The sequence below is a fragment of the Ochotona princeps genome, chromosome 1 (assembly GCF_030435755.1).
Source record: "Ochotona princeps isolate mOchPri1 chromosome 1, mOchPri1.hap1, whole genome shotgun sequence".
NCBI lineage: Eukaryota > Metazoa > Chordata > Mammalia > Lagomorpha > Ochotonidae > Ochotona > Ochotona princeps.
Genome location: NC_080832.1, coordinates 164,658,518 through 164,686,186, shown reverse-complemented (window position 1 = coordinate 164,686,186; position 27,669 = coordinate 164,658,518). Strand labels below are relative to the sequence as shown.

The following is a 27,669-nucleotide window of genomic DNA, read 5'->3' as shown; positions in this document are numbered from 1 at the left end:
AGAAGCACGCATTTGCCAAGCAGAGTCGAAAATACTGGCTTTGGTTACTGGCGAGAGCCCGAGCTGCTTCGCAACCTCAGGGCATGCGACTCGCTCTGTGGATTTTCCTTTTGGCCTCCTGCCCGTGTCTGCCTTGCACCATGACCTTCAGTTACGCCTCTCCTGTGGACTTTGTTCTGTGTGTGTGCGGTGGGGGAATTGTGCAGCAGGAGCCACAAGGGCCCAGGCCACCGAGCACTCCACCACCTGTGTGCAGCTTCCTGCAGGTCTGGGGTCTCCCTGGGTGCCCACCACACCCGAATAGCAGGACCATGAGCGCCAGCGAGACGGACTTTGAGAACGCCCAGAGTCGGGTGAAACACTTGAAGGAGGATCCGGGAAATGAAGTGAAGCTCAAACTCTACGCACTGCACAAGCAGGCAAGTGTCCCGGACTCTGTAAGGTCAGAGGGCCTTAAAGAGATGCGTGATGGAGTGCTTGCCAAAGTGTGTGTGAGTCGCTGCCTTTCCTTGGAGGAGGTTAGGCATGTGGGTTTGGGGTGCAGCAGGCCCTGAAATGCTGTTAGGGCACAGGTAAGCCCTCTGGAGTACTGCAGGATGAGACTTAGAACTGAGACAGCATCCAAACACGCTGACCTCTTTCAGCTCCTGATTAAACCAACTGAAAGGGGTGTTTGGAGACAGCTGGGGCAATCGCAATACGGGCCGAGAGTGAGAAGTCAGCAGGGACTAGTGTGGCTGCAAAATAACAAGTTAGAATTTTTCCAAAATGCATAGTGAGTACCTAACAAGTGAAATGGCCTGTTTGGGAGGAAGAAGGGGGAAACAGAGAAAGACAAAGGGAGGGAGGAAGGGAGAGAAGAAATCAAGAAAAGAAAGGAAAGTGGGAGGAGAGAGGGATGGAAAAAGGAGAGGGAGAGAGGAAAGCAGGGAGGGAGGGAGGCGGAGGGAAGAGAGGGAGCGAGGAAGGGAGGAAGCAGGCAAGACTAAAGAGGGTACGTGTTGAATTTGGGTGATGGGTATTAGGAATTCATATAATATTTTACGTTGGATGTATGTTTGCAAAAAGCTGTATTTTTATTAGAAGCTTTTACAGATTTATTTGTGTCTTTGCGTGGCAGGATGACACAGCATGAGTCAGAAATAGAGAATCCTCCATCCCTTGGTTCACTCTTCAAATGGCGGCCATGGCCAAGGCTGGGCCAGGCTTTAGCCAGCAGTCTGCGACTCCACCTGCTCTCCCGCGTGGGTGCAAGGGCCCAGGCTTTTGGGTCATCTTCCGTCTTCCCAGGTGCACGCGCAGGGGGCTGAATCAGAAGTGGAGCACTCCCATGGGGTAACCAGTGCGTAGGCAGTGGCTTAACCCACTGCCCCGCCCCCATTCCCCAGTGGCCCCAGAATGAAAACTTTTATCACTTGTAAATCCAGAGATTTCCCTGGCAGGTCTGCCTGTCTGGACTGTGGACTTTGTAGCTGTCCCCATCCTGTGACTGCCATGAGGTCTTGCTTTCATCTGGCTTTACCTTTGAACTATTGTGGCTGGTAGGATTTTGGATCACCTGACAATGTGGTTTAGGATGTACACAGTCATGTAACTCCTATGTGATTTAGGGTTACATAGCCATGCTTACGGGATAGTCCCCAACCCAGGAGAAACTCTGGGCACTGGGCCAGATGAGCCCATTGGCTTGGCAGGACTCCCATGCTTGGCCGTCAGTTCTGGGAGTGACATGGGAAAAGGGCATAGCCGATGCCACACTGGCTGCTCCCCGTGGCTGGTCCTTCTCTGCGGCCTTCTCCTGTTGGAAATCGCAGCCAAGTGTGGGATACCTTGCAGTAAACTCTGTGAGTCTTTCTAGAAAATGATGGCATTGTGGATACTCTCGGGGCCCCCTTTCCCCCCCCCCCCCGAGTGTTGCAGTTGGTGTCAGAGGCAAGTGTGCTCAAGGCCGGCCTGTGGCACCTGCAGGTTAAGCTGCTGCCTGCGGCGCTGGCATCATGTCCGATGATGCTTTGAGTCCTGGCTGCTCTGCTTCTCATCCAGCTCCTGCTGATGTGCCTGGGAAAGCAGTGGGTGTCACCCACGAGGAATACCTGCCTGGAGTTCTTAGCTTCCAGAGTCTGCGTGGCCCGGCCCTGCCACCATTTGGGGAAGCGAACCAGAGGATAAAGAATCTCTCATTCTCCCTTTCAAATATTTTTTTTTTTTAAAGAAAAGAGAAGTGGTGCCATGTTGTAGCAGTGTAAGCCCCTGCCTGTGGTTTCCATATGGGTATTGGCTCGAGGTCCACCTGCTCACTTAGTCATACCTTGGAGAGCAGCACAGAATGACCGAAGGCCCTGGGCCCTTGCAGCCACGTGGGTGGCCTGGAAGAGGCTCCTGGCTTCGGACTCTCTCCTCTCTGGCTATTGTGGTCATCTGAGGAGTGAACCAACAAGTGAAGATGTCTCTCTCTCTTTAAACCTGCCTCTCAAACATGAATGTTTAGAAAGTAAAGACAGCTACAGGCTATCGTGTGGTCTGTATCCCTCTCTCTTTTTGGTGGCTACACAGCCACAGCCACCTCTGCTTTCTTTCCCACAGCCTCGACTGTCCTCTTTGGTCGAAGTGTACTGTAAAATCTAAAACAGGAGTTTAAATGGCCACTTTTGGCTGCGGGGGGTGTTTCATCTCCAAGTCCCCACCCAGGCTAGCCTCAAAACAAATGAAAACTCATGGCTTGTTGCTTGCATGTTCAGCCCAAGGGCCAAAGGCTCTGGCAGCTGCACCCTGGCCCCCAAAGCATACTTCTTCAGCCAACTTGCCCAGAGATCCACCGTTGGACTGCTACTGGGCTTCCAGAATGTACCGTCTTTCCAGATGTCTGCTGGCTCATTCCTTTTGATGACTGCTTGTGACAAGTGGAACCAGCAGTGTCAGGAATGAACTGCTAGAATGCTTTGGACCGGCCCTTTGGCTTATCTTTACTGGCAGGCAGTTGTATCTCATTTGAGGGACCCACAGCCGGGAACACCTTTTCCTTTACAGCCTTCTTTTTTCTATTGTGCATTTTTAGGGAGGGGTACAAGGGAAAAGTCTGGTGGGACCAAGACCCTGTGGGGGGCGGCTGGGCGACGCTTCCACGGCTGCCCTGAATTCCAGTGCTTGGAAATCTTTCGGACTCTGGTTTGCGTGAGCATTCTGTCACCGTCACTCCCCCGTCTCCTTTTCACAGGCTACTGAAGGACCCTGTAGTGTGCCCAAACCAGGTGTGTTTGACATCATCAACAGAGCCAAGTGGGATGCGAGGGATGCCCTGGGCAGCCTACCCAAGGTGAGTCCGCTGGTTCCTCAGTTTTGATTTGACTCACGGGACTTGGCAAGAAGCTTGGTGCTTAGCAGCAAGCCATGATCAAGGGCACCCTTGAGCTCTCTATGTGCTCAACTAAATCCAAGTCCCTTTTCCATCTGCCTTTTGCAAAGTGCTATTTATTCGTTGCTGTCTTAGCGTACTTATTCCTTACCCACGAGCTGAAGTTGTTGTCTGTTCTTCAGGAAACTGCCAGGCGGAGCGATGTGCACTTGGTGGCCAGTCTGAGCGCCTCGTCAGACTCCTCACGTCTAGCGGGGCCAGGAGACACTAACAGATCCGGATATCAAACCCTCGTGGTGACCTCCGAGGGTGGCATCACGCAGATCATGTTTAACCGGCCGGCTAAAAAAAATGCTATGAACACACAGGTAGCGGAGCTGGTCTTACTCTTCTCACTTGTTTTCCTGAGAAACTGTAGAGTTTCAGCACCATCCCTATTCTTTCTGGTCTGATTTGTGCAGGGAGATTAGTCGTTGTCATGTAACAAGGCTGGGCAGTCTTCGCTTATCATTATGAGCTTCGGAGAAGTTCTAGATACCCAGAAGGCACTGCGATGTTCCTGTTAATGGGAGCACACATTGTGATATTAATATCAGTGAAATATGGGTAGCTTAAGAGAACTTCACTGGAGGCCTCTCTCGCTGGTCTGTGCTGCCCTGGCAGTATCCTCCCATCCCTAAGATGTGAGTGCTCAGGAAAGCTTTTCTTAGAAGAAAAAATATATATTTTTATTGGAAAGGCAGATTTGTGGAGAGAAGGAGACACAGAAAGATCTTGCATGCACTGTTCACTCCCCAAGTGGCCACAGTGACCAGAGCTGAGCCAATCCAAAGCCAGAAGCAAGGAGCTTCTTCCAGAATGCCCACGTAGGGGCAGGATCCCAAGGTTTTCCCAGGCCACAAGCAGGAAGCTGGATGGGAAATGGCACTGCCGGGATACAAACCAGCGCCATCCTGGCACTTGCTTGCAAGGGGACTTAGCTACTGAGCCATCACACCAGGCCCACCACGGAAGCTTTATCTTGTACAAGTAGAGGGACAAAGGAAAGAAGGGCTTCATCCAAACAAAGCGTAACTTGGCTCTGATGCCCGTGACTGGCTTAATGGGAGTAACACTGACAGAACAGTCACCTCAGCCTCTCCCCTTTGGGGAAAAACAACGGTAGGAAATTCTTTGGCTGCTCAGCACGTTAGCTTGGAGTAAAAGTTGAGAGGCTGTCTAACCAGTTGGGTTTGTAATCTGCAGTGTGGGAGAAAGCGAGTACTGATACGAAATCACCTCTGTGCCATTAAGCCATGTAACGTGTAAGTCTTTAGCACTCGGCTCCACTTCCCCCTGATCTGTCTCTGTAACCGTAGTCCTGCTAGCTACTCTCTCAGGGTGTCTAGCAAGTTCCCATATGGATGTTTAGAAGTCCTCGTGGGAGCCTGTTGTACCACTGCTTAACACTGAAATAATTAGCTAGAGAAGGAACTTGCTCAAGTTCATGTAACTAACAGGAAAACCCAAACTGGAGGCCTGCCGTAGCCACGTCTGCCCAGCCTGACACCTGCCAGTCACTCTGGTGGGGAGGAGGGGGAGGGAAGGGGCCGTCCTAAAACAGTGGGAACATCTTCACATGCTGAGTAGGGCCCGAGTCTTACAGCACTGCTTTTCCCTATTCTTCCCCACATTGAACCGTCATCGGCGCTGGCACCGCCCCTGAACATCATTCGAGGCTCTCGGCACCTGCTTCCTTCAGCTGCCCAGCGGACAGCTTTGCTGAGGTCACTGCTGAGCTGTGCCACCTCCCATCCCCACTGCCCTCGCCAAGCCTCTGCAGTGCTGCTTCCTGGCTGCCCCTGGGCCCCTGGAGCCAGCTCGAGGACTGGCAGCTCTGTTGCTGTAGCTCCCCAGCATCTGCTGCGGCAGCTGGTATAGGGTGTGCACCAAGGAGTTACAAAAGGAATGAAAAGGCCACGTGGGCTATTTAAATATCATCTTCCCACAAGTATTTGGCCCTTTGCTGAGGTAGGTTTGTGGGCTGACATAGAGTAAAATCCACTGGGTGATGGTTTTTCTTTTCAGAGGTCTTTTTTTCTCTCTTCTTCCCATCTATACAGATGTACAATGAGATTGTGCTGGCGCTTAACGCTGCAAGCAAGGACGACACAATCCTAACTGTTTTAACAGGTAGGATATTTTCTCAGACTGTTTAATTAGGTTCCTATTTCAGAAGGATCTCTAGATAAGAAATGGAGTTTGGGCGAAGAAAAAAGGTTCTAAGATCTTTCCTAGTACCACGGAAAAGGTTTGGGAAATGCCTGGTCCGGGGCGTGGAGGAAGCCTGTGACATCAGTTGGTCTGGCCGTGCCAAGGCAGCTGCAGGTGGGACTCGAAGTTCACTCAGCCTATAAAGGGTTTATCACTAGGCTGCTGGTTGTGTGTGGCTCCTAAGTGGTGTTATCACTCTCTGAGTGGCCCTTGGATAGCTATAGACAGACAGAGGCAGGGCATGCCGTGTAAAGCCCAGCTTGAGTGGGGCCGGTCCTGGCAGGCTTAACTCTCCGTGAGCAGGTGGCTGACAAAGCAAGTGCTGATGCTGAGGCAGGGCGCTGCCCCTCAGGAACGAGGAGGAATGGGTAACCAGGGCGAGCCCAGCCTGGTGCCACAGACAGGCCCGGGGAGCCCAGAGGGTGGCTCCGGCAATGCAAGGTGACTGCCTCGGGGCGGGCGAGATGGCCCTGGCAGGCAAGAGACAGAGGGAACTGCCTGGGACAAGGCGAGTTCTGGCCTGTGGTCCCTCCCACGCCAGCCCTACACCTTTATCTGAGGTTTTGTTTCCCACTGTTTTGGTCTCTGTGATTTCATGTGGGGGGGGGAGAGTCATCTCTCAGTTTCCGGGACCCCCAAGTGCACCACAGTTCACAGATGCTCGAGTCCTTACGTACAGTGGGAGTGTTTGCCTGTAAATATGTCCATCTTGAGATGATGTCTAGGTCCTCCAGCAAGGAGAATGCTAGAGGAGCTATTAGATCATGTTTTCCTCAGTTCTTATGAATATCCGAAAGCCAGGACATGTTTGACACAGCTGTGACATTTGTTTCATAAATATTTCCACCCATGGTTGGCTGAATCCATGGATACAAAGCCCGTGGATATGGGAAAAGCAGGGCGCTATCCCGTGTCACGTGCCCTCAGAAAAGTCTTGGAATTTATCCTGTGAGGATGAGAGAGGACCCCTGGGTCCCCCTGTGGCTGGTGACAGTCGTAACACTCAGCAACTGGTCACTTTATGTAACCGATACTCCAATGAGCACACACACACACAGTTTTTCAGTCACTCTTAGAACTCTTAGAAGTGTCTGCCTGCTCACCCTCACCCCACACTAACTTCTCCCCGACTCCCCCGCAGCCACAGCCGCTGCTCTTCCAGCCCATCACCCACCCCAGAAGCCTCGTGTGGGCGCTTCCCTCCGCGGGCACCGTTTTCCCGTCCTTACCTGCCAGCTAGCTCGCCTCTGCTGCAGCTCCCAGTCCAGGGGCCCTTCCTTGGGGAGCTCCCCGTTTAGACCAGGCCCCCGGGACGCGCCCTGAAATCATCGCGCACCTGCCCCTCGCGCATCATCTGCACTTGCTGGTGTTATTCACTGGACAGTCTCTCCGCTGGTCCCTGAGGTTGGGCGTGAGCTGTAGGAGACTGCTCACTGTGCGTCCAGGGCCTGGCCCGGGAGCTCTGTCTGTGTGGTGCAGACTCGGTATTCCTGGGATGAGCCAGTGAGCCCCTTTTACTGCTCATAGGTAATGGTGACTACTTCAGTAGCGGCAACGACCTGACTAATGCCGCCGAAATTCCCCCTGGTGGCCTTGAGGAGAAAGCCAACAACAGCAGCAACTTGCTGAGGTGAGAGGCGGCCAAGGCCGAGCTACTTCCCCGCGTGCGTCCGCACAGCCCGCGTGGGCCAAGGTCCCTTCTGTGACACGGCCTCCCGGTGCCAGTCCAGCTGCTGCTTCCCAGCCTGACCGCGGGGCACGAGGTGAGGGTGGGTGCTGGCTGCAGTCGTGGCATTGTGCGGCCAGTAGGACGGACAGTCGGAGCGTAGGCCAGGGGCTGGTGCTCAGTGCCACGTCACAGCTGGCCAGCGGTGACCACGCCCTGGTGACCTCAGGCCGGCCGGCTCGCCGGCACTTCAGCAACAGCTGCTTCTGCATTTCCATCTCTGTTAGGAAATTTGTGAGCTGCTTTATAGACTTCCCTAAGCCTCTGGTTGCGCTGGTCAACGGCCCCGCCGTGGGAATCGGTGTCACCATCCTGGGGCTCTGCGATGTCGTGTATGCGTCGGACAAGGTAGGTCGGCTGGCAGAGGCCTGAGGGGGCAGGTGCGGCGCGGTGCCAAGGTGGTCCTCAGTCTCCCCTGATGGCGGCTGGCAGGCGGTGGGTGGGAGAGCGGGTAACTGCACTGTTAGCTTGGCTCGTCCAGACTGGAGAAGTTAGCACACTTTTTTTCTCACTCTGCAATGCCCAGGAGTCACCCGAGAGCCTGTCATGGGGGGACATCTCTGCAGGTTAGCCAAATGGACTCGTGGGACTTTTTTTTTTCTAAATAAGCAAATCCTGGCATGACTCGGGATTCTAGACGAAGGGGCTGCCACCTTTCTCTGCTTTGTACGTAAGAAAAGCAAAGCTCTAAGACATTCCTTGGTGAGGATCCACTCCAGGCTGTGTTCCCCACCGAATGAGGTAGATTTTAACTTCTCATCCTTTCCATAGTAGTAGTAGCATGTATGTCAGTGCGTCACAGGGGAGACGGAAATGTTGCAGGACGTGGGGAGGTGTAAGGTCGTGGATGGGAAGCAGCCAGTGCAGGGGCCTCAGGGGTCTACAGCCCCAGCGTCCAGAGGAGGACCGCCGCTCCGGAAGCAGCAGGTAACAGGTGCTTCTTCCACCAGAGGAAGAGACAGGTGACGTGAGGGATGGTGTATCCACTTTGCCAATAGTGAAGGCATTCTGCTGTATACGTATCTTATGATGTCTTGTTGTTTACCTTGAATAAACACCCTACAAATTTACTTCTTAAAAAAAAAAAAACCCTCAGTCCTCCTCTGCCCAGAGATCACCAGTGCCGTCTTCTGGCTGGTTGACTTTCTGGCTTCCCTGCCCCCAGTCTGTGGGCACCCCTGGCTGTAACTTTGGCACAGTCAGGAACGGTGTGGTAGAACTTTCACCCTCAAACAACAGAAGTTCTGCTGGTCTCCAGCTGTGTAGGGCACACGTGGCTTCTCACCACAACAGAGGTACCAGGGATCGCCCATGAGTTACTTCATGAACGAACACTGCGTTAAGACGTGAACTGACCCAAAATAACCACAGTGTGACCTGCTCCTCTGTCAGCAGACCTTTCTTATAGGAATGGACATTAAGCTAGAAATTATAAAATAAGAACTATGGCTCGAGCTGTACTAGGTGTCCTGTTGACGTTTTACATGTACGTGTGTCGGACTAGCACATCGGTATGCGTGTGCGACGCAGCCTTCTGCGGAAACGGACACGGAAAGGACAGAGAACATTGCCAAAGGCACCGCGCATTCCCGTGCCAACATTGCCAAAGGCACCGCGCACTCCCGTGCCAACATTGCCAAAGGCACCGCGCACTCCCGTGCCAGAACCAACATTCTTAGGAAGCACCTGCTTTGAACGCTGTTCCTTGTCAACTTTAGCTGTACCTGCTTGTGGCCCCTCGGCTACACTTGTCTCTTTTTGTTTCTTTCTTCAGTTTCTTGGTTATTAAAGCTTTTCTTAGGCTGGGTCTTCTCAGCATTTCTTGAGTAAGCATTCTTTGGGGTCAAAAGACAAGATGAGGAGCATTAATGAGAGAATACTTTATATTGTTACATTTACATGCTTCCTACATTATATAGACATTATATATATTCATTATATGTTTATATATACATTATATATTTATATCTGGTGACAAATGTGCCTTAACAATCAATATCTGATTCTAGGAGATGAATGCTTTTTAAAGTATTCATTCAAAAGTAAAAAAGTAGTTCCTAAATATTTTTACACACACCATCAGTTATATATTATTTTTTCTCTCGTAAAGAATGTATTGTTCTCCAAGAAACACACAAAAATTTTTTTTCTTCAATCTAGAAAAGAGCTAGAAATGAGTATGTTTTAGTAGCCAGTGCTGGAATGAATCCCAGGCTGTGAAGCCAACAGACACAGTTCTGAAGCAAAGTCAAGGAAATGGCAGGTTGAGGAAACAGAGTTCAATGTGTACACTGAAGGTTCATCTCTAGAATATGGATTCATTTGCACATTTATTTGTGAAACAAAGACCCAGGGTGCTGCAGCCACTGACTCACTGCCCAGCTGCCCACAGTGGCTGGACTGGCCCAGTGCTGCGAGTGGCCACGAACCCAGCTACATGAACCGTGGCTGCTGCCTCCCGGGGCCTCCGTTAGCAGGAAGCCGGAGCCTTCCAGGGAGTCCAGGACAGCTTTAAATCTATCCACACAGTGATACATGAACAACCTAACGTAAGAATGAGCAATGAATAACGTCAAGAAAATGGAAAGCTATGCCACGAACGGAGGAAACGTTTCAACTGGAATATCTAAAGAACTCTTAGGATTCAGTAGTGACAAAGTTAAACAGTCTGACATCTAAACACTAGGCAAAATATTTTAGCAGTGACATCACTAAAGAGGATACTCAGCATCATTCATCATTAGGGACAGGTCAGTCAAAACCACAGCACGGTAGTGCTCCACACCACGTCCCAGGATTAAAGGACGCGACTGCATGGCGGGGGCTGAGAGGCGTGTGAGCGATGGGACCCCTGGGTAGCACGGGGCTGGAGCGGGGAGTGGCCATTGTGTATGTGGTCAAGAGTTTTTGTTTGTGTGTGTTGATTACAGCTAGCTGGAGGACACCTGGATCCTGACCCAGCAACACTGAAAGCATATATTCACACACTGTTTTTGCAATACCTTTTTTGGTTTTTGTTTTTTGGCTAGAATTATCTGCAAAAGATCTCCCTACTCTTTTCATTTTCTTCAAGGTACAAATGAAGAAAAAGTTGCATCTAATTAAGGTGTGCACTTGACTTTCCATACTGGCCTTATTCATAATAGCCAAACTACTGGAAACCACCCCAGGGCATTCACTCCTAAAAACGGAAACAAGCTGTGATATAGCCCCAGCTGTGGTATAGCCTCAAGCTGTAGTATAGCCCCAGCTGTGGTATAGCCCCAGCTGTGGTATAGCCTCAAGCTGTGGTATAGCCTCAAGCTGTGGTATAGTCCCAGCTGTGGTATAGCCCCAAGCTGTGGTATAGCCTCAAGCTGTGGTATAGCCTCAAGCTGTAGTATAGCCCCAGCTGTGGTATAGCCCCAGCTGTGGTATAGCCTCAAGCTGTGGTATAGCCCACGCTGTGGTATAGCCCCAAGCTGTGGTATAGCCTCAAGCTGTGGTATAGCCTCAAGCTGTGGTATAGCCTCAAGCTGTAGTATAGCCCCAGCTGTGGTATAGCCCCAAGCGGTGGTATAGCCCCAAGCTGTGGTACATCCCAAAGCTGTGGTATAGCCCTAAGCAGCAGGCTGTTAAGGTGTGCAACAGTGTAGTATCATGACTGTCAAGAAATTTACGCTAAGGGACAGAAACCAGGTTCAAAAGGCTAGAGAGAATAGAAATCCACTTATAGAACATCCTAGAAAAGCGAAACCATCCGGACAGAGAACAGATGAGCTGTGAAGGGGCAAGAGGAAGGAGTTGACCATGATGTAGAGAGCCTTGCCTAAAACTTCTTGAAACTAAGATACACTTTTTTTTTTTTTTAAAGATTTATTCATTTTATTACAGCCAGATATATACAGAGGAGAGACAGAGAGGAAGATCTTCCGTCCGATGATTCACTCCCCAAGTGAGCCGCAACGGGCCGATGCGCGCCGATCCGATGCCGGGAACCTGGAACCTCTTCCGGGTCTCCCACGCGGGTGCAGTGTCCCAATGCATTGGGCCGTCCTCAACTGCTTTCCCAGGCCACAAGCAGGGAGCTGGATGGGAAGTGGAGCTGCCGGGATTAGAACCGGCGCCCATATGGGATCCCGGGGCTTTCAAGGCGAGGACTTTAGCCGCTAGGCCACGCCGCCGGGCCCATAAGATACACTTTTTTTTAAGATTTATTTATTTTTATTGGAAAGGCAGATACACAGAGAGGAGCAGAGACAGAGAGGAAGATCTTCTGTCCGATGATTCACTCCCCAAGCAGCCACAGCGGCCGGAGCTGAGCCAATCCGAAGCCGAGAGCCTGGAGCTTCCCCCGGGTCTTCCTTGCAGGTGCAGGTCCCAAAGCTTTGGGCCGTCCTCGACTGCTTTCCCAGGCCAGAAGCAGGGAGCTGGATGGGAAGCAGGGCCCCCGGGATTAGAACCGGCACCCATATGGGATCCTGGTGCGTTCAAGGCGAGGACTTCAACCGCTACGCTATTGCACCGGGCCCTAAGATACACTTTTAAAAGATGTCTGCACAGTCCCGATTAGAACTGCCCCAGCAACTGAATAGTGTGATGTTACCATCAAACAGTGACTTTAAAACACACACACACATACAAAAAGGTGTTTTTGGTTTTTTTCTCTTGTCTCTGCCCCTGCCCTACACAGGCCACGTTTCATACTCCATTTACCAGCCTCGGTCTGAGCCCGGAAGGATGCTCCTCCTACACGTTCCCCAAGATCATGGGCCCGGCCAAGGTAGCCTGTGGAGAGGGGCCCTGTTGCAGTGGCGGGGTCCCCCTCTTTTGCAGGGCTCCCCCCCCAGGGGGCGCGCCTCCTGCCGCGGTTGGCCCGTGTCTCTTCAGCGAGTGTGTCCACCTGTTCTTGGTGTCCTTCAGGCTGCCGAGGTGCTGGTCTTCGGAAAGAAGCTGACGGCCAGGGAGGCCTATGCTGATGGACTGGTTGCTGAGGTTTTCCCCGACAGCACTTTCCAGAAGGAAGTGTGGACCAGGCTACAAGCATACGCAAAGCTCCCCAAAAATGTTGAGTAATTTATCTTTTATTTGTAGGGGCCATGGAAATAAGTTCCTCAGAGGAAAACCTATTTACCTTAAGAGAACAAGTCAGGAGGGGGAGGGGGAGACATCTTAATGGTTTTTTAAAGCACATCTAACCGTGGGATTAAAAAGAGCCACAATAAGGCTGAAAGTACTGATTTTTACGAAATGTATCCAACAGATATTCTGTTTCTATAATAGGGCGGAGGGGCAGTTCTGAACGGGACCATTGGAGGAGAGACAGGTCACTGTTTGTCTAGCATTTGTATTTTGCAACCCAAGTGAGAAGTCACGCGGGCTGACTGTACTTCAGGAAAGGCGTGAAAGTGTTTTGATCCGTGCTAGCCTGTGACCCGCTGCTTTCATGCATGTGCGCGTCCAAATGGGATCCTAGCACCGGAAGCCTTCGAACCCGAGGAGGGCTTTTAGGAAATGTGGTGTGGCAAGCCTGTCCCCTGCCTGCCGAGATGCAGGCTCATTCAAGTTGGGAAGTGGAAAGACTGCCTCATATCCCACACGTGCCTTAGGGTTCCCCAGGATCAGCAGACGCCTCCCACTCGTGTTTGCGATGGCTCGGGGCCTGACTTGTTGGTTCTGTTTGCCCAGGCCATGAGAGCGTCAAAGCAGCTGCTCAGAAGCCTGGAGAAGGAGCAGCTGCATGCTGTGAATGCGGAGGAGTGCAAGTCCTTGATCAGCAGGGTGCAGTCGGATGAGTGCAAAAACGCATTGGCCAGCTTTCTATCCAGAAAGGCAAAACTGTGACGGCGCCCGGCGGAGGGAGGAGCGTCAAAACGAGGGGGGGCTGCTCATGTCTAAGACGGAACTCACTCCCAGTGCCTTCATTCCTTTCACTGCTGAAAATATCCTTTGGAGTGATTCCATGCTTCATTGAAGCCCTGACGAATTAAAGATTTTACAAAACAGGCTTCAAAAAAAAAATGTGCCTAGGGGAACAGGTGTTATGAATAGCAGTTACAAAGCTTAAAGCCTTCCTCCTCCCATGTCAGAGTCCCTGGGTTCGATTCCTGCCTCTTGCCTTCTGTCTCCAGCATCCAGCCGAATGTAGACCCTGGGTGGCAGCAGGAAGGACTGTGGTCGCTGGGTTTCTGCCTGCCATGCAGGGCGTGTCTGACTCACGATCTGCCCCCGGCCGAGCCTCAGCCGCTGCCAGGTGTCTGGCAAGTGAACCAGTCGGTGTGTATGTGTCTCAGAAAAATGTAAAAAAATTTTAAGCATTCATGCAGCATTTTGGCCACAGAGAGTCTTACGTTTTTAGACAGGAATCGTTGCTTCCAAGAGCACTGGAACATGGTGCCCGGGACCTGGCTTTGGAAAGCGCTCACCGCGCGGCAAGCTGAGATCATGTCCTCGTAGACCACTGTGGCACTCTGGCGTCCGCACGGGGTCACAGACTGGATGGGCCCAAACACGGAGAGCTTACTGATCACCGACTTGAGGTCTTCAGTGGGCTGCATGTTCTTCTTCAGCCATCTGGCAAGAGAGCAAACAGAACGAGCAGTGTTAACTGGAAATCAGATCTTAGTTTCTTTGAAAGGGGCGGTGTCCTGTCCCCACAGTCACTTCTGCTTCCTCTCTGGTCTTGTTCTATAGGGTAGTTTTAAAGACACTGATGTCATAGGGCCGGTGTGGTGACGTAGTTGGCTAATTGTCCACCCAGTGATGCTGGGATCCCATAGGGGTGCCGGTTCATGTCCCTTCTACTTCCCATCCAGCCCCCTGCTTTTGTGGCCTGGGGAAACAGCAGAGGACAGCCCAAGTCCTTGGGCCCCTTCATCCATCCGGGAGACCTGGGAAGATGCTCCCAGCTTTCAGCTTTCAGCTTTGGATCAGCTCAGCTCTGGCTGCTGCAGCCATTTGGAGGGTTAAGGTTATTCCAGTTCATTGTCTCTTCTCTATAAAAATCTGTCTTTCAAATAAAATAAATATTAAAAAAAAACAATAACCCTTATATGACTTAATAATGGCCCAAAGCACAAGGGTAGTGATTGGGATATGCCACAAAGAAGCTGTGAAAACGCTTCCTCTAAGCGAAGGGGGGAATGTTCTCAGGAAAACGAATAAAAAAACCAACTCTGCTGTGATTACAAGTTCTCCCAGAAGGAAGGCGTTCCTGGGGAGGGAGAAAGGCCATATTCACACAACATTTATGATAGCATTGTTATTTTGTTACTAGTACTAATCACATACTGGACCTAATTTACAAGCTAAATGTTGCCACAGGTAATTATAAGAAAAAATTTACAAGTTTACATGGGTTTTGTGCTATCAGCGGCTTCTGGCATACACTGGGGACCTTTTTTCTTTTTTTGGGGGGGGATGATGTTTGCATAGTTGAGAAGGACGCATGCCCATGTGGACCAGTGATGAGAGCGGGTTGGGCTGAGGATTAGGGGAAAGTGGAAGAGATCATTGCCTCCAAGTTTCTTTTTCTTCTTCCTGTATCTCGGGGAAAGGGAGAAGCTGCACCCAACATCCTAACTGCATTGGCCACCCGATGTCATCCCAGGGTCCCCACTGTGCAGCATTCTCTGAAGGTTCTGCTCAAGTGGTTTGGATAGTTCTGAAATGCTGTTGATTTTGTAGCTCCAAGGATAAGGAAATCCTTCCAAGGTCCATTGCTGACACAGTCCACATTAGAGTCTCCGTTTGTCCAGATATTTGCTGTCAACCCTTGTTTGGGGTAGTTGTCCAACTTGTTCTGTCCTCCATCCTCGGCTATGGTACTGGATGTCCTCTACAGGCCCCAGTGGACTCCTATGTGCATTTGAGCATGCTGTCCACTGTACCATCTTCAGCAACTGAGGTTCAGTTCTGGCACATGCACTCCATAGTCAGACCACAGATACTATGACTCACCCCATGGCTGGAATTCTGAGTCAAGCAGTTCATTTGGGAGATCCCCAAAGAAATCAACTCTGAGGTGACGTCAGACCTGACTCTTGCATATGCTAGCCAGTATGGGGTCCAGCTCAGCCATCACCCGCATCAGCCTACATACACACTGGTGGTTGCAGTTGTTGGATAAGTAAGTACTGCCTCCAGCCCCATCTTTATTTTCCACTATTTTTATTTTTTAATGATTTTTACATAGTTGATTAGGGTGATAAGAGTCAAGGGCTACAGGAAGCTGGGTGAGATCACCATTTCCACATTCTGTTTTTTTCCTTCTTGTATCTATAGGAAGTGGGGAGATAAGGAGAGAAGCCACACCCAGCCTCCCAAACGCCTCTGCACACTGGGATGGAGGACAGCCACCCAACACCACCCCAGAGTCCCTGATGTGGGGCGTGCTCTGAAGGTCCTGCTCAAGAGGTTTTGATAGTTCAACAGTTCTGAATTACTCCAGATCTCCCACTCCAAGCACAATGAAATCTCTCCAGAATCCACTGGTTGACAGAGCCCACCTTAGCGTCTCTGCCCAGATATTCACTGCCAACATTTGGCTGGAGTAGTTGATCAATTTTCTCTGTCCTCCATCCTCTGTTGTGCTACCCGGTGTTCTCTGCAGGCTCCAATGGACTGCCATATCCTCCATGTGCACCCGGTCAGCCGTCCACTGCTCTGTCTAAGCCACTGAGGAGGCCCAGCTCTGACACGTGCACTCCACGGTCAGGCCACAGAACCCGCAATTCTCTCCATGGTGGGGGCTCAGAGTCCAGCAATTCAGTAGGGGGAATCCCCAAAGAAGCTTCATCTGAGGTGATCTCAGACCTGATTCTTGTGTGTGCTTGCCAATACAGGGTCTGACACACTCTGTTGTTCCTAATCAGCTTATGCAAACACTGGAGGTTGCCATTGCTGGGTCAGTTCTGCCTCCAGCCCTGTCTTCTACACAAACCAATGGGTGTTGCAGCCCACGCAAACCAGTAGGGGCTGCAGCCTAGTCAGAATTACCCGCGATAACCACGACCAGGCATGCCCCCTACCCTGCTTCCCATGATTGCCAGTATGTACAGCAGACTGGTCCTGTCTGTCCCACATCCCTTTCAGCTCTCAAACATGACAATGCACACTGAAGCCTAGTTCAACCCAACCAACCACTCTATCCAGCCACACACATGTTCGAGTGGATGCCACTCTGTCTAGCCATGCCTGCCCCAGGCCTGGTTCTCATGCCCACCAGTGGGAGTGGCAACCCAAGAGGGAGGTGCCCACTGTTTCCCTACTGTGCTCACTCCCACTCCCAGATCTTGCACTCTCCAGGTGGTTCTGCAGTTTAACTTGTCAGAATTTGCACCCCCCCCCCCGTGCCAACATCTGCCAGCTGATGTTGTGGCAAAGCCAAACCCACTCTGGCTTATGCATGCACCAGCAGGAACAGTCAACCCAGTCTGACTTCACTCTGATCCAGCTCACATGGGGGTCAACAGGTGTTGTAGCCCTGCCCGCCCTGGTCTGCCCCTATCCCAACTCTCACGCTCAACTGTAGGAGTGGTGGTCAAGCAGGGGAGCCCTGCGGAGCCCCCCTACTGGCTTTGCCCACTCCCACCTCAGTCTCACGTGTGCTGGTTGGGTGCTGCAGCTCTGTCTAGCATGGCCCACATCACCTCAGCACTTGCCAGTGGGTGCTGTAGCCTGGCTGGGCCTGGCCCACCACCAGTTCCAGCTCACACTGGTAGAGGCTACAGCTTAGCCCAGCCCAGCCTACACCCATCCTGGACCTCATGTGAACTGGCATGTTTTGTAACCCAACCAGGCCCAACCCACACTCCATCCTGGTGCTCTTATTCACCAGTACATGATATGAACTGGCCCTGCCTGGTTCGCCCCGACCTGTGCCCAGTGTATGCCAATGGGTACCATTCCCTGGCCTGGTCTGGGCTGCTCCCTATCAAAGTTCCTATGCTCACCTGCAAAGACTGTGTTCCTGACAGAGGAGTTGCCCAAGCTGCTCCAGCAGAACCTCTCCCAATGCCAAATCTCGCACCCATCAGTGGGTCCATGAACCAGCCCTACTTAGTCCACTTCCAGTCCTGCCAGGAACAGTGGCCTTTCCTGACGGGTCTTCAACCCATTCTGGTTTTTACTGTTGGGTGTTACAGCCCAGCCCAGCCTGGTCCACACCTAGACACAGCTCTCATATGGCTCAACAGGGGCAGAGACCTAGCCTAGCCCATCCTGCTCCTACCCTGTTTCTCACAAGCACCAGTGGGCACTGTAGTCCAACCCAGTCTGGCACACCCCAGACCCAGTCCACACTTGTGCCAAGGCATATGGCAGACCAGTTTCCCCACTCTGGCCTTTGCACTCACCAGTGGGAACCACAACCCAGCCAGGGAGCTCCCTTAGCTCCCCAACCAGGCCTGTTCCCAGCCATAGATGTTGAGGGTGCCAGTGGTTGCTCTGACCAGGCTTGGCATAGTCCCTTCCCTATGTTGGCCTTTGCCTTTAGATGCTGTAGCTTGGCCTGACCTGGCCTGTCCCCAGTCCCAGCTCTCTCTGGCAGGTGCTGCAACCTGGTCTTGCTCAGTGTGCTCCCATCCCTGGCTCATGCAAACTGGTAGGTGTGACAGCTCAGGCATGACCTGAGCTCCAGTCTGGTTTCTGCACTTGCCAGCAAGGTAAGGTCTGCTCAGCCCTGCAAAGTCTGCCCCCTTCCAAATCTAACCTACACCTTTGCCAACACCTGGAGCTATCTTGTCCAGCTTGCCTGACACCCCAGTCTTGGGCCATGTGCTCACCAGTATAAGTTATTACCCAATAGTGGAGTTTTCCTTGTTCCCCCATTCGGCCCACTCTCAGACTCAGATCTCAGGCATGCCATTTGGCACTAGGCCCTTGCCCAATATAGTCTGCCCCTCCATCTTAGCCTTGTATGAGCTGCTGAATTATAGGGCCCAGCACGCTCCTCATCCTGTTTTAGGATGCACATGCAGGTGATGCAGCCTGGACCTGCCCAGACTATTCTTGGTCCCTATACCACCCAGTGATGGTAAGTCTCATGGTCACATCTAGTTCAGCCAGTCACCCACCCCCCTACCCCAACTCTGGAGCTAACCAGCAGGACTTGTACTTCCACAGGTTTGCACACATATACCACATAGAATCTGCCCCCATACCTGGTCAGTGTCATGGCCCCGTTTAGAGCTGGTTAGTGTCTTGGCCCTGCCTGATCTGACCCTTTCCCTGTTCTGACATTCAGTCTGGTACTGTGACCTAGCCCTGCTAGACAGACTCCTAGTCCTAGCTTTGATGTGGATACTTGTGTTGTGGTCAGCAATGTTCCATCCTAACAAGCCCTACTCAGGACACTCATGCAGGCGGGTAACAATCTGACCCATCAGATCTTCCAGTCTCTTCCCTCCAAGTCACCAGGTCTCAGTCCCCTCACTAACCTGCAAGTACAATGGATCTTTAAAGTGTTTGTTTTTTATTTATTATAAGGGAGAACGGAAAGAATGAGGGAGAGAGGAAGCCTTCACTCCCCATAGGACCACAGTACCCAGAAATGGGCCAGGCCAAAGCCAAAACCAGGAACTCGACCTAGATGCCCCACACAGGCAGCAGGGGCCCAGCTTCTTGAGCCGTCACCTCCTGCCCGCCGTGGTGTGTGGTAGCAGGAATCTGGAATTGGGAGTGAAGCTGGGACTCAAAGCAGGCACTCAGGTGTGCAACACGGGATTTCCAAGTGGCATCCTGAACATCAAACTAAATGCCTCCCACCAGCTATGGGTTTTTAAATTGTTAGCAATTTATTCCATGGAGAATGCTGACAGGGAAAATGAATAGATGAAGCCATTATGTCACTATGACCATGGCCACAGTAGAAGCTCCCAGTACTGGCGAATTCATGAACCCAAGCTCCCTCCCTGGCTCCATCTTCATGGCAAAAGATGCATTTCTCCTGTCAGCCTGGTAACAGCGTGTATAAATATCTACCATGTGCAAAGTGTGAGCATCACTTATTAGATATTGTCCATTAGCAGTAAAAGCAAACATAGAAGCACTGTCTATCTGGTATAAGCAGGGAAGCTAGTGTGCTAAAGATAATTTATTGTTTAAAATGATTTTTTGGTGGATTGGTTTGAAAGGCAAAGCTACAGTGATAGGGAGGGGAAGAGGAAAAGAGAGAGAGAGAGAGAGAGAGAGAGAGAGAGAGAGACTCTTCCTTCTGCTAGCTCACTTCCAAATGATCGCCATACCCACAGCACTGGGGCACTGGGTCGGGGTGACACCAGGAGCCAGCAAGCCCATCCTGGTCTCCCACACGGATGGCAGGGGCCCACTCACAGGGATTGTCTTTGGCTGCCTTCCCAGACACATTAGTGCGGGTCTGAGTAGGAAGCAGAACAGATAGAACAGATAGGACTTGAACCAGGCCTCTGATGGAAGATACTGCGTTGCAGGCAGAAGTTTAACTCACTGTGCCAGGATGCTGGTCCCAAAATAATTTTCCAAGTAACCCAAACTTAAGACTTTGAGCCCAGGAATCCACAGTCGCATGGTTGCCATCTGGCCTGAGGCCACCTTGTGCGTCCACCCTCAGCTTTCTTGGAGGTCAGGATTTGAGTCACACAGTGTCACCCTTGCTAAGGCCTTGGTGTGACTTCTCTTTTCTCACAGGACAAAATCTGGCAGATATGGGAGAAAGCCAAGATTCTCTCCTGTTGTCCTGTTGTATCCCAGGCCCTGGTCATGCCAACCATAGGCACTGGTGCTTCCCAACTCATTCAGCCAGGAAGTCCCACCTCTCAGTAGCTGAATCCTTTTTCCAGAACCCTCTCCAGCCATGCTGCATCCCCACTTGACTAGTCTAATGTTAGAGCCTGGCGAAGCAGGTGTGGGACCCCAGGCTTCTTCCAGCAGAGGCTCCCCCATCAGCAAATGGGGTAGGAAAACCGTCGATAGGCTTTTAGCAAGAACTACACTTCTTTCCATCAAGTTGTTTCTTTTCAGCTGAATCACAAGGAACGTTTGCCATCCCCCGTCACCATATTCTCTGACTACATCAACGGGGCAAGGAGGGACAGTGCCTACCTGACCACTATGGTGGACATGGGTGGCTCCTCTGTATTCTTCTTCCACAAATGGCACTTCTTCCACCCTTCACTTACACTGTTGATGGATTTTCTTTTCCATGACGGCATTTTGCTCGGCTTTGGGCTCAGGTGAACCTCTTCTGGCAGCTGGTACCTTGCCAAGACCTTCTCTAAGCCAGAGAACTCAGGATCCTCGCCTGGTGACGGGATAGGTGGTATTGTGAGTCAATGCTCTCTTCCATAGCTGCACAGCAAGAGTAACACAGCACTAACTGGAAATGTTTATGCCACTTTATAAGTCCTATTTGGCTCTGTCATTTCTTCGCTCCGACATTACGACTAGCTACACTGCAGCTCAGCCTGGTCCTAGACATAGCAGGTACCCAGAAAATAAATAAATCGGCGAGCAAGGAAGGTATACATGACCACCATGAAAGCTGCTGGTTATCTGTGCATGTTCTCACGTGAACAGCAGGTCACTGCATTATGTCTGTTATTATTATTGAGATTCTCATTTTGTCTTTTACTGCATATTCAGTCAGGCACAGACATTCTGAACCTTCTTGGAACAAATTAAGTAAGTTTTGACTTTAGTATCTGGTCCCTTTAGCTGAGCAAAAGATATTATGTAAGAATCCAAGTAAAAGTAACAGCCAGCTGAATGAATACAAACCCAGAATATGATTCGATGATAGTTTCTGCCTCCCCAGAACTCGTTTCTGGCCTGCATGTACTGGTTTTGTTCACTCTGGCATAAGCATGTCTGCTCTGCTGTTGTGCTTAGTGGGAACTGTCCTGGTTTGGGGGAGCCCCAAGAAGTTGAATACTGGAGCTTGGCTTCTGCATGCTGAGTAGCCATGGCACCGGAATGATGCCAGCGCAGTGCACACTCCGCAAAAACCAAGTCAGTGCCAGACAAGGTCGCAGTCTATTTTATCAGAAACGCAGGAGTCACCCTGCCCGTCAGCGGGCAGCTCTCCCAAGAGGCACGTGGTACAGGACAGGTCTCTGACTGACCCTGGATGGATCCAGTTCTCATTTGTGATTCTCAAGAGTGAGCTAGGAATACAGCATCTTGAGACAGAGCGAGAGCTGCTCAGAACAGCTCAACTCTGTTTCAGTTCCAGCCTCTAACACAAATGTTCTTCCCAGCCCTAATGCAGCTGCCATGTGGCCCTGTGGCATAAAGCTGAGGACAAACCACCTCCTATCAGCCCTGAGCTCCGGTGCCAGCGGGGGCCACGAGGAGGAGGTCCCTCCACACTCCAGGCAGCCCGACTGCAATACACATATCACATATCATCGGGTGAGGGTGGTGAGCGCACAGAACACTGAGACAAGTTGGTAACGGTGTAGAATGAACCTGCTTTATACGTACTGCTGTTCCTCCCTTGCAGGAGGAGGGGAGTTTGGGCATTCACTTTAAGAATCGAGGGTGGGGGCATGCTCTGTCCGACATTAAAGACCAGGAGGAGGCAGGCGAGGAGCTGAAACAAGTCCTGGCTGCTGCTATAGAAATCTGAGTCCAGAGGTTGGCATGAGGAATGAACACACTGTAATCTAAGACAGAATCGTGGCTTCGGGGATGGGTGACACCTGGCAGCATGAATTCCATGTTCCCAGTTTCACTCTGATTTCACTTGGCTTTAGGTTATCATTATTTTCTTCTTCTTTAGTCATTCTAGCATTAGCCACATTCTCTATTTACATCATATCCATGGTTTACATTGACCCTAATTGATCCCTAATCAAAATGCCCATGGGCAATGAGATAAGTAGCTTGTGCTAGACTATAATTCAATGCATTGTTTCCAACCCAGCTGTGGGCAGCTGCCTGGGCTGCATTGTACCTAAACAAGTGCTACACTGCTGGGAGAAAAACAGCTAATAGCTGGTGGGCATCCTGGGTCTGGTTAATGCCAAATCTGTGTGAACCGTACCAGTGTGTCCTCATAGCTGGCTGTTCTGTTTTTGTTAGTTTGTTTTTTAAAGATATGTGGGGACCAAATGGTGCCATGCCAGCAGACACATTAGAATGTACCTTGGCCATGGTTAGGCAGGCAGGGTCCCAGGAGGGCACGGCGCTCTGCAGGAAGACCAGGCTTAGGGTTTAGCATGCTCACGGGCATGGGGGGCTGTGGATTGCTCAGGGCAGGTGTGGGGGAGGGAAGACTGCTTAGGGAGAACCTGACAGGTAAGCAATGACTTCTGGGGGACTTCCACGAACTAGGTAAACAAGAGGCCTGAAACTGAGTGATTTAGAGAGAAATCAGAGGACATTTGGGGGCCAACCCAATACACCCACCCACATGGGACACCTGAGCTGCCTCTAGGCAATCACAAAAGCCGTGCCTGAGGGTCCTGTCTGGAAGGCTTTGAGCACAGTGTGGAGTAACACCAGTGTCAGGACAGGCTGTGAACCATCTTAGGCCTGGGCCATGGCACTAACCAGGCTCAAGAGAGTTCTGAGTCGGGGAACCAGGACCAGCGGCTGGCCTGGTGGGGATTATTGGGGGTTGTTATAGCTAGGTGGTAGTTCCCACGGGTGTACATAAGGGCCAAGTGTGCGGTGGGTAGTGTTAGGCTGGGCTGCAGCATCCATTGGTTTGTGCATGAGATGGGGCTGGGGACAAAGCTGACTACAGCCACCACTGTGTGTGTAGGCCGATACAGATGATGGACTGAGCTGGACACTGCGCTGGCTGGCACACACAGTAGTCAGGTCTACTGGGCTACTGGACTCAGAACTCCGACAGTGGCGAACATCAAAGGATTGTGAAGTACATGTGTCACAACCGGGTCTCCGTGGTTTCTGAGGCCTGTGCAGTGCACGGCAGATGGCATGCCCAGATGCTCATGAAGGACATGACAACCAGTTCACTGAGGCCTACAGAGTCTAGTATCGTGGAGAGCAGGACAAATCGGACAGCTCTCCTGGCCAAGCTTTGACAGCGAGTATCTGGGCAAGTGGTGACTTTAAGGCAGAAGGCAGACTATGTTGTCAAATAAAACTTAGAAGGATTTCCTCAACCTTGGAGTAATGAGATCAACAGCAACTCAGAACTATCAAAACCACTTTAGCAGTACCTTGGAACATCCCCCACATCGGGGACCCTGGGATGACAACCGGTGCCCATTCCCCATCCCTGGGTGCTGATGTGCTGGGGTCCGTGATGTGGGTGTGGAAGACAGGAAGGTGTGAAGAGTACTGGTCCATTGTAGGCAGGGCCGCAAGGAACTTTCCGCTGTATGGCAGGGCCCGGTGGATGTCTCTACAGCCACCTGAATGCAGCTCCACCTCCCTTTGCATGGACACCGGACAGCCCCGCTGAGATTTCTATAATTTATTTAGGCATTGTCTGTCTCTGCAGAGTTGATGTTTACTACCAGTGTGAGCTTGTTTTAGCCTTTCATTATTGCTGTCTGGGCTGCCCCCATTGACCATATGCTAATCAAGGGTGCTAAGTCCCCAGGTGTAGTGGGGATCTATTCTTTCTCTCTTTGTTTGATCTTTAGGTCCTTCCTTCTGTGATGCCTTTCCTCCCTTAACTGATTAAAGATTAAGTTGTAGAATGAGGACTGTAGTAGCAATGTGTTACTGATTGATATGCACCATCTATTGAGAACTTCCTGACCACAGGGTCAGGATGGATAATATCCTACTTTAAGGTGAAACAAATGGCAGAATTGCCCTTGGAAACACTCACTTGACCATGACGTAAAAAGTCTGAGCCAGAGTTTAACTGTTTCTGTATAAATAAAGTGGACAGCTTTATTGCATTGTCCACGATGATCATGGAACTGTAATGGCCCGTCTATTTTCTTTACGCCTCATCCACACACCCTTCTCAAGTTCCGAACTCAGCTGGAGCTGGACTCCAGCACTGATGCAGTTGGGCTGCTGGGAACCGCCCTCTCCCCTTCTCTCCTGCTTCCCCAGATGCAGGAATAGAAAGGAGATTGGAGGCAGCTTTCTCGTCCAGTTTCCCCATTCCCCGACCTTCCCCCCCAACCAATGGTCCACATGGACATGCCTCCCTCTCAAACATAGCTGAGACATAATAAAAACTAAAATGAATTATTATTTTTTAAAGATTTATTTTACTTTTATAGCAAAGTCAGATATATAGAGAGGAAGAGGGACAGAGAGGAAGATCCTCCGTCTGTTGATTCACTCCCCAAGCGGCCACATCAGCTGGAGTTGCGCTGATCCAAAGCCAGGAGCCAAGAGCCTCTTTCGGGTCGCCAATACTGGTGCAGGGTTCCAAGGCTTTGGGCCATCCTCAATTGCCTTTCCAGGACACAAGCAGGGAGCTGGATGGGAAGCAGGGCCATTGGGATACCAGCCAGCGCCCATATGGGATCCCAGCACGTGCAAGACAAGGACTTTAGCCATTAGGCTATTTGGCAGACCCAAAATAAACTATTATTTAAAAAATAAAAACAATGCATTGCTTCCATCATCTAGACAGTCTTGTTGCAAGGAGAGAGAAGAAAAACAAAGAGGACAAATAAAAAAGAAATCAGGGCCCGGCACGATAGCCTAGTGGCTAAAGTCCTCGCCTTGCACACGCCAGGATCCCATACAGGCGCCGGTTCTAATCCCAGCAGCTCCACTTCCCAGCCAGCTCCCTGCCTGTGGCCTGGGAAAGCAGTCGAGGACGGCCCAAAGCCTTGGGACCCTGCACCTGCGTGGGACTCTGAAGAGCTCCTGGCTCCTGGCTTCAAATTGGCTCAGCTTCAGCCATTGTGGCCGCTTGGGGAGCGAATCATCGGAAGGAAGATCTTCCTCTCTGTCTCTCCTCCTCTCTGTATATCTGCCTTTCCAATAAAAATAAATAATAAAATCTTTAAAAAAAGAGAAATCAAAAAGGGAGGGAGGGAACGGGTGGTTAGCTGAACCGTACACTTTAGTGATAGCACGGATTTGTGTTACAATGGAAACTTCTTTTTTTAAAAACTACTATGTAATGTTATTTTTGACGATGTTTGCTTAGTAGGTTAGGGCAGGAAAGGTTGAGGGTTAGGGAAAGGTGGGTAAGACCATTGTTTCCAAATTTTCTTTTTCTTCTTCCCGTATCTGGGGAAGGGACGAGTGAAAGGGAGAAGCCGCACCCGGCCTCCCAACTTCCCCAGTACCCGGGGATGCGGAAGGGCCACCCAGTGCCATCCCAGGCTCCCTGATGTGCAGCGTGCTCCAAGGGTTCTGCTTAAGTGGCTTTGATAGTTCTGAAATGCTATCAGTCTCACCATTCCAAGGATGAGAACATCCTTCCAAGGTCCGTTGGCTGACATAGTCCACCTTAGAGTCTTCAATCTCCCAGATGGCTGGGGTAGTTGACCAATTTGCTCTGCCCTCCTTGCCCTGCTGTGGTGCCAGATGTCCTCGGCAGGCCCCAATGGACTGCCACAGCAGAGCACCTGGACATGCCGTCCACTGCTCATCTGAGCCACTGAGGAGGCCCAGTTCCGACACATGCGCGCCACAGTCAGCAGGTACAATGCCCTTGTTGATGGAAGTCCCTCAAACAAATTCCTCTCCTGCAGCATACTGCCCCCGCGATCCTCCGTCCCACACATCCCCTTGGCTCCTTCCCTGGTCGCTCCATAGTCCCTGCACCTGGGAGCACAATGGGTTACCCGGTGCCAAGTGGCATTCGCACAGGCCAGCCTGAGCCCTGCTGGGGCCCGTGGCATCAAATCCTTCCACATATCTTTAAGGATAATGATAAAAAAAAATGTAAAAGATAGAATAGGTGACTACACTGGCACATTGGTATACTGAACACCAATTTGGCATTAACCAGGCCCAGGCCACCCGCCAGCCACTGCCTGCTTTTCTCCCAGCTGTGTAACAGCTGGCCTTGTAAAACAAGGCAAGCTAGGCTGCTGCCTATAGCTCTCTCCTTGTCTCCGTAAATCTGTCTTGAAGCCTCTGCCCCACATGACTCTGGCCCAGCTTGCACTCAGACACCGATTGTGCAAATTGCCCCCAATCACCCATTTCCCTGACCACGTTTCAGGAGTGGAATGTCACACAGAACAACAAAAAGTGCAGGCTGCTTATTGTACCCGGGGAAATATCCACCATCTTTCTAGGGTGGTGCCGTCCTGGCAATCAGAAGGAGCAATGGACAGCACAGCAAAGGAAGAAAATTCAAAATCTGTTCTCCAACTTGGCGTTGTCTCATCTAAAATCAGAAGGGGCTGATGCATAGCTCCACATGCTAACTCCCCACCTGCACGCCAGCATTCCATTGGGCGCCTGTTTGTATCCCAGGTGCTCCACTTTCCTATCCAGTTCCCTGCTTACAGCTTGGGAAAGCAGAGCAAGACAGCTCACGTCATCCTTGGGCCCCTGCACTCACTTGGGTGACCTGGAAGAAACTCCCGAGTCCTGGCTTCAGACTGGCTCAGCTCCGGCCGTTGTGGCTATTTGAGGAGTGATCCAAGAGATGGAAGATCTTTCTCTCTGTCTCTTCTTCTCTCTGTCAATCTGCCTCTCAAATAAAAATGAATAAATCTTTTAAAAATACCCAATCTAAAACTGCAGAAGTAAATGGGGCAGTCTGTATCACTCGGGCCAGCTTCCCACGGATACCCTTTGCCTTTCCTAAGTCCACAGTGACTATCTAGACAGGGATCAGTGTGTGGATAAACAGAGAGCACGGTCTCAGGAGCCAGCGCCTGCGGTACGGGTCCTAAAGACCGAACAGACGTGCAGTGCCAAGCAACGGGCACTGCCATGGCTTGGCACCGAGGTCATTCGGGCAAAGACAGGCATGTGCGTATCAAAGGGCCACCCTCTAGTGATGCACCTTTTTGCTTGTCCTCTTCACTCTTGTAGCAACAGAGCGTCTCTGTCAGATGACTTGGGAGCAGCCTGTGGAGGTTAGACAGGTTCTCAAAGGTGCGGGCCAGGATGTCAGGATGGGCGTAGTTCTTGAGCTGAGCCATGGTGAGGGGTGGGAACTTGACTCCAGTGGGATTGTTGCTGGCCGTTTCCATGGCGGCCCTTTCAGGCACAGAGAAGGTCAGAGGGAGGAGCGGGCCGGTGGCACTCCTTGCAGGTGGTCTTCCTCCCAGCTTCCTTGCGTCACCAGGGAGAGCCCACGGAACCTGCTTGTTGCTCTCCACTCCTGCCCATTCCAAGGGTCACAATGGCTCTGGCACTGGCCTGGAACCCTGCGGGCTCCCATCCTGTGTCATCCAGGCAGGGAGAGGCAACCCATCAAAAAATGTCCTGCCACGTGTTTTGGGGATTTTCAGCAGAAACT

The 27,669-nt window shown here is 51.3% G+C and overlaps 2 protein-coding genes across 2 annotated transcripts; one reads left to right on the top strand and one right to left on the bottom strand.

The window, feature by feature from the left end:
• On the top strand, positions 1-13,154 carry ECI2 (enoyl-CoA delta isomerase 2). Its single transcript, XM_004598620.4, has 9 exons — positions 1-419; positions 3,215-3,313; positions 3,535-3,720; positions 5,455-5,524; positions 7,133-7,235; positions 7,559-7,679; positions 12,004-12,093; positions 12,234-12,377; positions 12,999-13,154. Exons 1-9 carry the CDS (start codon positions 84-86, stop codon positions 13,152-13,154), a joined length of 1,305 nt encoding a protein of 434 aa, XP_004598677.2. The 5' UTR covers positions 1-83.
• On the bottom strand, positions 3,762-27,438 carry LOC101523488 (testis expressed protein 56). The gene is made up of 5 exons (XM_012930764.3): positions 27,211-27,438; positions 20,391-20,589; positions 13,661-13,883; positions 9,056-9,166; positions 3,762-3,911 (listed from the first exon to the last, which is right to left on the bottom strand). Exons 1-4 carry the CDS (start codon positions 27,398-27,400, stop codon positions 9,074-9,076), a joined length of 705 nt encoding a protein of 234 aa, XP_012786218.2. The 5' UTR covers positions 27,401-27,438; the 3' UTR covers positions 3,762-3,911; positions 9,056-9,073.
• Positions 27,439-27,669: the final 231 nt, after the last annotated feature.